At 37.2% G+C, this 10096-nt stretch overlaps 2 protein-coding genes across 2 annotated transcripts; one reads left to right on the plus strand and one right to left on the minus strand.

The window, feature by feature from the left end:
- Window positions 1-383: 383 nt before the first annotated feature.
- LOC103722700 (probable F-actin-capping protein subunit beta) lies at window positions 384-5339 on the plus strand. Its single transcript, XM_008813349.4, has 8 exons — window positions 384-1405; window positions 2208-2278; window positions 2480-2593; window positions 2826-2908; window positions 3037-3110; window positions 3221-3340; window positions 4602-4697; window positions 4909-5339. Exons 1-8 carry the CDS (start codon window positions 1277-1279, stop codon window positions 4990-4992), a joined length of 771 nt encoding a protein of 256 aa, XP_008811571.1. The 5' UTR covers window positions 384-1276; the 3' UTR covers window positions 4993-5339.
- A 1570-nt stretch (window positions 5340-6909) lies between these two features.
- Window positions 6910-9864, minus strand: LOC103722701 (co-chaperone protein p23-1-like). The gene is made up of 6 exons (XM_008813350.2): window positions 9676-9864; window positions 8183-8369; window positions 7930-8095; window positions 7767-7801; window positions 7614-7689; window positions 6910-7224 (listed from the first exon to the last, which is right to left on the minus strand). The coding sequence occupies exons 1-6, from the start codon at window positions 9678-9680 to the stop codon at window positions 7133-7135; spliced, it is 561 nt and encodes a 186-aa protein (XP_008811572.1). The 5' UTR covers window positions 9681-9864; the 3' UTR covers window positions 6910-7132.
- Window positions 9865-10096: the final 232 nt, after the last annotated feature.

Below are 10096 nucleotides of genomic sequence, written 5' to 3' on the forward strand. Positions count from 1 at the left end.
TGAGAGCTTTCCGGCCTCAACGTTTCTTTCCAGGACCGTTTGTTTTGGGGCCTTTTGATGCGTGTCTTGGAATGGTTCCTTTGGCGCTTTTCCCAAGCACCGAAACGCGGATCTTTCAAATAACGAGTGCAAAGGGGAATGACCAGACTACCCTCCACCCTTAAGCTTACCGTTCCTCTATCCATTTTCCAAAATAAATTAAAGATGGGAATTGAGAGAACAAATGTTTGTTGGATTGTGCTCCATATATAGGTTGATCTGAAAACCAATAACTCATGTAAGTTGATTCTAAAACCATGTTTTGGTTTTGGCCATGGAAACACATTTGGATAAAAGCTTTAATAATAGCCCAAAATAACCTATTAACATGTATTGAAAGTTGAAGTTTTGGCTATGATTGGTACCTATTTAGCCTTATAAATTTGACACTGAATTAGTGCTATAATCCTAAAAAGTATAATTTAGATTTTAGTTTAAAAGAGAAGAGTAGGAGAAAGCAAATTTGTAATCTACTATATCCAACAACTGCTAGTGTCACACAAACAATTGCGGCCAATTCAGTAGCACTCTAAACTTAGTTTAAATAAAGATGTATCGATCAACAATGCAAACATCATGGGAAGTATATTTTGCATTTTATGTGACAAGAAAGTAAAGAATGGATAGAAAAATTTGAGAGCTACAAAGCTACAAAATATTTGTGCGATTTTTTTTAAAAAATTTAACTAAATAATAGTTATTTATAAGATAATTGAAATATAGATGGCATGAGCCAAAAAAAAATGAAGAAAGGGCGAATAAAAGTAAACTTTGGATGTCTGAATTAAATCATTTGAGTATATCTATTAACAAGTTGTTAAAAATGCCTAAGAATTTGTTTATGCATATTTAAGTTTTAGTTTATGAATAAGGTGCAAATAATTGTGCACCACCCACACCATTTTTGTTTTTCCTGAAATATCATTGTCATTGCCTTTTATTTAATTTCCTTTTTTTTAATCTAATTAATTAAAACATAAAGCTTGGGTAAAATTCTCAGAATCCAAAAGCCATTGCCATAAGCTCTTAGTGGGACTGTCAACAGGGCGGCTCCCGCGAGGGAAACTCGGATCAAACAACGGCTCCCTTTCCTCTCTCTCTCTCTCTTCTCTTGCGTTCTCTTTCCCCAAAAAGAGAAGAAGACAACCCCTCCTCCCCTCTTTGTTCTCTCTTCCCCAGATCCTTCGCCAGAAACAGAGAGTTCGTGAGAGAGAGAGATCTGCGCATAGAGATCGAGATGGAGGCGGCGATGGATCTGATGCGGAGAATCTCGCCGAACCAGAGCGAGATGGCGCTGTCGGCACTGCTGTCCCTCCTCCCCCACCACTCCACCGACCTCCTCTCCCAAGTTGACCAGCCCCTCCAGGTCCTCCTCTTTTCTTTTCTTAATTCTTACTGCTTTTCTCCGATCTGATTCCAATCGGGGGTTTTCTTGATCCGAGTCCAGTCCGTGCTTGATAGCTATCTATCTCTCGATCTATACGAAGTTCGATCTTGTCTGAGTGGCTTCTTTGTTTTGTCTCTCTGTGTTATAATTCAATCAAAGTTTTCGTTTCTTTTTTGTTTTGGGAAGATTTTATGAGCTCTGACTTAGTTTCAAGTAGAAAAATGAATCCTTTTATCCGATTTTTTTGGACGAATTTGAAGGATTTTTTTTTTTTGTATAGAAATATGTTTTCTCAGAGGGCCCTGTCGGTAGTTTGGGGATCTCTCGTCTCTTTTGAAAAAGGGTTTGTGACTATTTTCTTCTCTTCTTTGTGTTTTGAGTATAATACATGGGGAACAAATTATCTGGAATTGTGTATTTCGTGCTGTTTTTTCTTTTTTGAAGCTGGGTTTGAAAAATTTTAGATTTTTTGGATTATCCCGTGCTTCCCAAATATTTTGTTACTTCTAAATTTCTGATGCAACCATTGAATTCAAACACGAACACCAGTGCAAACATTGCTTAGACAGCAGGAAGACACCTTTGAGCTATTAGTAGATGTTCTTCTTGATGCCCACTAGCTCAATCATGGAAATTTTATGCATGATTCGATTGCACTTGAGCTATATGTAAAATGCTCTATTTGAGCCATCAGTTCAGTTGCTTTCCTTTTTTAAATTTTTCTTTCTAGTTATATGTTTACTTGCTGTAGGAATTTTTTTGTTTTTGATCAAAAGAGCAGGTTTGTATGGATACGGAGTCGATGAAGGAGTTCATACTGTGTGAATACAACAGGGATGCGGATTCATATAGGTAAACAGTTGAAGTTGAAGAACCATTCTCATAATCTCTGATTATGGTTTCTGATGTACTGAATTCTTTTAGGGAAATTTAAGCATTTGATGTTGGTTGTACTAGTCCTTTTGTTGTTGTTCTTGTTTTGTATGAAAAACTGTGCTTTATATGGTGGATTTTCCATGTTTACAATTTGTTGATTATCATTTCCGCGTGCAGATCGCCTTGGTCAAACAAATATTTTCCACCTCTGGAAGATGGGCCGCTACCATCAGACGAACTGAGGAAACTTGAAATTGAAGCAAATGAGGTTTTTGCTGTTTATCGTGACCAGTGAGGTCCTTTACTTTCCAGATCTTTTTTTCTTTTTTTCTTTTTTTTTTTTTTTGCTGTCATGATTTTGTATGATGCTTATGAGCTGGATTTTTTTTTCCCTTTAAAGATATAAAGAGATATTTGTCTATCATCTGTTCAATTTATTTCTCTATTCAGCCCGAGAAATTATAATGTTGCCTTTGTTTCTAAGGAAGTAATAGTAATTCTTCTGTTCAAACTGCATTGTTAGGTATTATGAAGGAGGTGTCTCATCAGTGTACATCTGGGAAAATGACAGCCAGGGCTTTGTGGCATGTTTCTTAATAAAGAAAGGTAAGGCTTCTATTGCAAAACAGTTTCTTTTTCTTTTTCTTTTTCCTTTTCTCTCTTCTTTTTTTCTTTCCTGCTGGCACAATAGTAACATTGGTTGTAACAACATGTAATTGTTTTTGGGAATGAAGATGGATCGAAGACAGGGCATGGGAGGAGAGGACATTTGCAGGAGGGTTCATGGGATGCTATTCATGTTATTGAGGTGAGCGTGATTTTGATGGAAGATTGACTCCTGCCGAATGACTTAAGTTGCACAGTATATTTCATATGGTCTGAATACTTTAATCATTAAATCTTCATTTGCCCATGTAGGTTGGACCAGAAGAAGAGGGAAATGCTCATTACTGCCTAACCAGTACTGTTATGTTATCATTGACCACAGAAGAGAAGCCATCAGGAACTTTCAATCTGTCAGGATCAATCAGAAGACAGGTACTTGGTGTGATAATTTCTTGCCGTTTTTGTTTTCTAACTTTCTGATATTTGGCTGTGCTATAATGCTTTGGACTTAGGGGACGACCTTGATGCATATCCTTCTGCCCAAATATAACCACCTTTTTGTAGGCTTTAGTATATTAAACATGTTAGGGCTTGTTCCATACAATAAGTACCTAGAATTTGATAAGTTGGGCCTAAGGCTGAATGCTTTAAGTTTTGTAATTTTATAAGTTGGTACCACATTGTTTGTCATCATGGTGGTTTGGTACATCCATGTACTCATAATAGATATATTTAATGAGCAACTCAGCTGTCAGGTATCATGTTTCCTGGTAAAAGCCACAGTAGTTTCAGTGATTAGACAAAGTTGCTACGAGTGCAAACATAGCGGACTAAACATGTGCATACTCTCTTGCATGTGCATCTGGTTGCAGAATAAATTTCGAGGGAATAAGAAGAAATTATCTGGGTACTGTAGAAAGGACGGGCATATTCCATTGGATAAGTGTCTTTTGGCATTTGGTTGGAAGAATAAGTAGGAAGGAATATAGTGTATTAAATACGCTTGGGATTTTGCAGTGATTCGTCTTTCATCACAGAAACAAAATTACCCTCCCACTTTTGTGTGCACTTAATAGTGGATGGGAGGGAATAAGCCTATTCCAACCCTCCCCAAGTAAGAGGGACGGGGTTTATCTTGCTGGCCAAAAAGACCGTTTGGCATAGGGAAGAGGGATATCCCTCACATGGTATGGGGAACAAATTGGGTTATCCTGCTGGCCAAGAAGACCGTTTGGCAGGTTGGGACATGGGAATTATCCTCCCACTTTTTTCCCATCCAAATGCAGCCTAAGCCCAACTCACTTACCTATAGGGTGCTTTAGGTAGATTCCTTCTTGAATTTTAGGCTATTATTCAGCATTTTTGAACTACTTCATTTTTGGTTAAGTCGGGTCCAACTTTATACTAGTTGAATTGGACCAATCAAGATTAGGGTTCAAGATGCATAGGGGAAACATCCCGGGTCCTCCTGACTGACCCACTTTTACCCCAAATAGTCAGCAAGCTTCTTGTGAATTAGCTAGGTTTATGAGCTTTAATAGCTGGTAAAGTTACAATCAGCTAGTTCAAAAAATTTTATTCGTATTTTCTCTTCTCTTAATTTTAGTTTGGAAACTACAGTTTTGGGTTATACATTTTGAATCATATATTCACTATAACCTTTATCAACACCGATATGCTTTTGATTCTACAGATGAGTTCAGACCTTTCGGTAGCAGAGGGCCACATGTGTAACATGGGAAAGATGATAGAAGAAATGGAGGGCAAGCTCAGGAACTCACTGGATCAGGTAACTTCGTTTTTGTCTAATTAAACCATTTGATGGTTTTCCATGATCATATGAGCCAACCTGCTGCTATCTGATGGACCGTATTTTGCCTACATGGAATTGCCTATAAACTAGTGTGTCCTGCAGCCATTATATCGAATCAGTCTATAAGATTGGTTTTATCTTGGACCTTTGAATTCTTTTCTTAGTTCATTACCTCATGCCCTTGCAGGTCTATTTTGGGAAGACAAGAGAGATGGTCTGCACATTGAGACCACCACCTGAGGGCATACAATTTAGATTGCCTGAAAGCTGACCCAAAAGGTGAAAGGTGCAGCAATCATTTGCATCCAATGAATTAGAACTTTGGTATTAAAGAAAATTTGGACACATGGAGTGACACTCATGGCCCTGTGAAATTTAGGTTGCAGTCCTGAGGATGATAAAAAAGTACTTACTTGTCTGGTGGAAACGTTCATATTTCAGTATGTTGAGTTTGTATCATACAGTTAAAAACTCGTAGGAATTTGGTGCTGAGTTCTATAGAACACTGCAGTATACTTGAGTAGAAGAACATTTACTGTTGCAGTATTTGTGATTTTACCTTCTGGACATGGTATCCTAAGTATCATCAAATCAAGTGAGGGGTTTTAATGCCGTGGAGCAAAACCTTTTATATGATCAGGTGGTATAGAAACACCAAGCATACATGAAATTGCATTGGATGTTTTTGGTCTTCCAGCCGAGACCTTCTTAAGTTGTCCTGGCTGGCTTTCACAAAAACTGCACAAATTCTTCAGGGGATAAAATTCAGGGAACATTTAGTGGTATGAAGAATTGGTTGGAACACTAATTTCAACAATATATTTTCTATTTATTTGTTTCATTAGAAAAATTATGATTATTCCCTGAAGATTTTTTCTTTTTTTTCATAAAAAAATGCTATTTTTCCCTTTTCTTTTCTATGAATTTTCTTTCAACCACACATATCATTAACAAAATAAAATAAAATCCAGAGTAGTTTAATATGGTTTTCATCTTTCGACTGTGTATAAAATGTCAACAAAGTTACAAAACTATACGCCACTATTATATCTTCGTTTGTCAAAGAACTAAAGCCATATCTGATATTATTAAGAAAAATCCCAGTGTTTCACATATACCATTTTTATATACGTTATATATATATATATATATATATATATATATATATATATATATATATATATATATATATATATATATATATATATATATATATATATATATATATATATATATATATATATATATATATATATATATATTACAATATGATGTCCACTTTGCGCCTTTCGTATCCTGACACGAGATATTTTTGTGTCCAAGGTATTTCAACGTTTCTATCTTCTTAATGCGAGACTACTTTTTGGTGTCTAGCGAGAAGAGTAAAAGTTATTAATCTTTCTTTCACTATTTTTATTAATATATCAGTTTATGGCTGCTCCATCTGTACATCTCAATCCTGAAATTGAGATTTTGGACTCATCTTGGCCCATTCGTTACTATATCTTAATCAGCAAGCGTTCATTGCACCGCTTCTCCAGATTTCATCTTCATGGAAAAATACCAGAAGCTGAGTTCCTCTAATATCATGCATCAGCAGAGCCAAGACCGCCCCAGATAACAGCTTCTAAACCGATCTGAATCTGCCAAAATTCTATCATAAACTAGCGATCTGTTTAATCCTACTTATTCTTTTTCTTCCACGTCTATGGATCTGTGCACCAATATCTCCCATTCTCCCGTTAACCTATATTTTCGCTATCCATTATAATCCATTTACTCAAAAAAAACACATTAAGAACTTAAATTAATCCATCCATAAACCCGGCTTTCTCCAATTGCCACTTAAATGGACCCTAAGTACGTTCCTAAGAAGGCATGTCAATTCTAGGTTCGTGCGATATTTCTCCAAAATAACCACATAATGAGGCATGAAGGACAGGACAGATTTCAATTCCACGAATTATGGAGACAGTGATTCCATGCCTCAAAGCATGTCTTCTGAAATTCTGCAATCAGGGATACAACCATGACGAGTTCCAAAAATTTGGCTGAGCTGCTTCCATCATAACTTGGTCGTCCTACCCAGACCCAGACTTGCATTCCCCCTCGAAAAGCCCATGAACTGGGAGCAAAAATTGATCGAGAACCGAGGCATACTCAATAACCACAGACTGAGAACATGACATAAGTCCCAGCTATCCGTGACTAAATGATTTTGCCATAAAAGCAGTATATCCAAATATTGCAACTCTTTTTAAGTCTCAAATTGCCTTTACTAACATCTCAAAATTAAAGCAAAAATGAAACAGGACATCCGGCATTCCCCAAAACGAGGGCATCGCCTTTAACATATGTCAAAGTTCCTCACAGGAGTTAATAAGAGGGAAATCTCAGCCGGCTGGAAAGCCTCATGCTTTTGGCTCGGATTCATTAGTAGCTGCAGCTTGGGCTACCTCCTCCACATTACTACCTTCTGCCTTGTTCTCTTCCGTTTCATTATCTGCTTTAGCGACAACACAGTCCAATCAATAACAGAAATCTATTAATTACCATAAACCAACCACATAAAATATAAAAGAGAAACAATATTATTCTGAAAACAAATTAGAACCTAAGAACAATTTTAAGCCATGTATTTAAGTTAGCTCACTGCACTCCTGAATCACAACTAGGTGGCTCAAAATGGAAAATATCTGAAGTAACGGCTAAAAGAAGGTATAATATTTACCTCCACGAACTAAAGATTTGGACTTCCTAGAAATAAACATGATAAAGTCTACCATCTACGTGCCAATAGAAGAACAACTATATACTACACTATACAAGCTACCGTTCAACCAAATGTGTATATCAAGCTATTAATCTTGATAGAATGAAAGCATTGCTAACCTCCATCCTTGTCAATGTCAATGGCATCAGCAGCATCGTCTTCAAGCTCATCATCAGCACCACCCATGTCCAACTTCTGCACAAGTAAAAAGAGGGTGAGAAACTCAAGAAGAGAACGCACAACAACAGACGGATCTTGAAGAAAATACATACCGAGAAGTCCATACCGCCGAAGTCCATATCTCCAACTGCACAGAGAACAATATTTCATAATTAAAAGTAAGTTAAAGAGAACAATCAGAAAATAAAAGAAAGAAGATACAATCAACAATTTAGAATAATATGCACTAGAAGATGCCTGAAACAGCAGACTCACATCTACTATGTTCATTGTCATCATCTTCATCAATCCATTTGTCCCAATCAACCTTCAAGAACACAGGAGGCTTCCCCTCCTTCTTCAGCAGCCTGCTCCACCATTTCTTCTCAGCTTTCTTCACTAGGTAGCATATGTTCCTCAATCCAATAGCAGCTTTGCTCTCCTGCAATGTTCTCATGGATGCCAGTTACAACATTTTCATTCCTAACAGGGACTATTACAAGAATTCTTGTCCTATTTGTGCACCTACCTCCACGCTGACCTTGTCCAATAATTCAAAGTCGATCTCATACGGCGTATTATCTGCTCCACTAGTTGCGGAGAAATAAAAGTGCCCATCTGGTTGCAGGTTCAATTTCACATCCTTTGCATCCGGTAGCTCAATGGTGAGATACACCTTATCAGATCTTTGAGCCCACTTTGTAGTTGGATGTCGACTGCGAACCAAAGATACAAGAATAAGTTAGCTCTGAAATTTTAGGCATTAGAAATCAAATTCTTGCCTGCCAGAGAACTTTCATTCTTATCAGGATAAAAGAATCATAGCTGCTCGCAGCAAGCAACCAAAAAACTTGCATGCGGTCACACATCTCGACCAAAAAAGTTCACTGTTTGCTTGGTGATCAAGTTGAAAATTATTAAACAGGAAGAAGAGCGCAGTTTCATCATGAAACTCTAAAGTTCATAGCAGACGATAAGCAGAACATACCCTAAAGTAATAATTCGCTGATATATGTACGTGGATGTGTGTGTATGTGTGTGTATGGATGTACGCGCACACACACATACACATACAAGCACGCACACACGCATATATTCATTAGCTGTGATTTCTTTTCAAGTTCCAGCTTTTGTAAACAGCTAAATGATGAGTTTTTTTAAAAAGTATAAATACATATATCAGATGAAATCCTACACAAGCAAATCAGCACCTGAAGAAATTCTACGCAATTAATAGATCGCCAGTGAGTGAATAGCTAGATTTCTAAACAACCAAATCCTCCCATGCATGCTTATACAACATATGACCCAAACAAATTAGAATCAAAGAGAACAAAACCAGGGAAATCCTTGAAAAAACAGCAGTTTCCACAGGACACAGTGGATTTCCTTCCCAAACTTAATCCCACTAAAACTAGTAAACATAAAGGCATACCAATCTGAATTAAATGAACAAAAATTGGCCGATGTCTTCGAGCTCAATAACTTCGAAGCACCCATAAGTCTCCAGTTCCTATCTATCCATTACATAATCTTCTTTCTTGCAGTGAAGAAGTTGCGGTCCTCCTAATCTTAGCTTCTTCTTCTTTCTTTTTTTTCTTTTTTTTTTTTTTTTTTTTTTTTTGTGGGGGGGGGGGGGGGGGGGGGGGGTACCATCCTACTATTCTACTATTCTGTTGAATGATAAAATCATCGCATACACATAGAACAATTACTTAAACTCGTTTTCATTAAAAGCCAATTTATTTATGCTAATTAGCAGATGTTAAAAAAACCCGCCCAAAACCCTAAAACCTAAACCACTTTGTATCAAGAGAAGAGGATAAGGAAATGCTAATAGAGACGCAAAAATTTGAATAAATTCATATGAGAACAAAAAGAATCAAATTTCTCCCATGAAAAACCAAAAAGAATCATTCAATCATCAAACAAGTAGCAAAATAAAGACAAAAAATTCTTTAAAAACTGAAAAATAGTGTTTTGACTATCGGAAATAGAGGAAACAAGAAACAAGAAGATTACCTCATCGTTGCGATGGCTTTAGGTTCCGACGGAGAGCAGAAAGGAAGACAAGAAATGGCCGGCAATGGGATTCTTTTTGGGTACAAATCTCTCTCTTTTGGAGCAAAGAAGTGGGTGAGCGCCCACGCGAATATATAATGAGAGACGGAGGGGGAGGGAGGCAAAAGGCCCTTCCATACGAGTCTAGAGGATTCTATTCCTCCACCGCCTCTCTTGGAGGATCACCGTGCCATTGGATGATCTGGACCGTCCACACGATGAGCCCATCGATAAACTATCATTTGTCATCCGGATATTGGCCCATCCGTGTGACCTATCAGGGTTGCATGCTGTGGGCCCTATAGAAATTTTAAATGTGGATCGACCTTTCTCGAAATAATAAATATTTTTTTTTTAGCGTAGAGAATTTTGAATATACACC

The sequence above is a fragment of the Phoenix dactylifera genome, chromosome 8 (assembly GCF_009389715.1).
Source record: "Phoenix dactylifera cultivar Barhee BC4 chromosome 8, palm_55x_up_171113_PBpolish2nd_filt_p, whole genome shotgun sequence".
NCBI lineage: Eukaryota > Viridiplantae > Streptophyta > Magnoliopsida > Arecales > Arecaceae > Phoenix > Phoenix dactylifera.

What these genes read in the sequence shown, in the direction of transcription:
- LOC103722700 (XM_008813349.4), top strand. Translation starts at nt 1,277, where the DNA reads ATGGAGGCGGCGATGGATCTGATGCGGAGAATCTCGCCGAACCAGAGC. An exon ending in AGGGATGCGGATTCATATAG is followed by an intron (nt 2,279 to 2,479) that starts GTAAACAGTTGA and finishes TTCCGCGTGCAG; the next exon opens with ATCGCCTTGGTCAAACAAAT. An exon ending in TCAGGAACTCACTGGATCAG is followed by an intron (nt 4,698 to 4,908) that starts GTAACTTCGTTT and finishes ATGCCCTTGCAG; the next exon opens with GTCTATTTTGGGAAGACAAG.
- LOC103722701 (XM_008813350.2), bottom strand. An exon ending in TGACAATGAACATAGTAGAT is followed by an intron (nt 7,802 to 7,929) that starts GTGAGTCTGCTG and finishes TTCTCTGTGCAG; the next exon opens with TTGGAGATATGGACTTCGGC. An exon ending in TGACATTGACAAGGATGGAG is followed by an intron (nt 7,225 to 7,613) that starts GTTAGCAATGCT and finishes TCGCTAAAGCAG; the next exon opens with ATAATGAAACGGAAGAGAAC.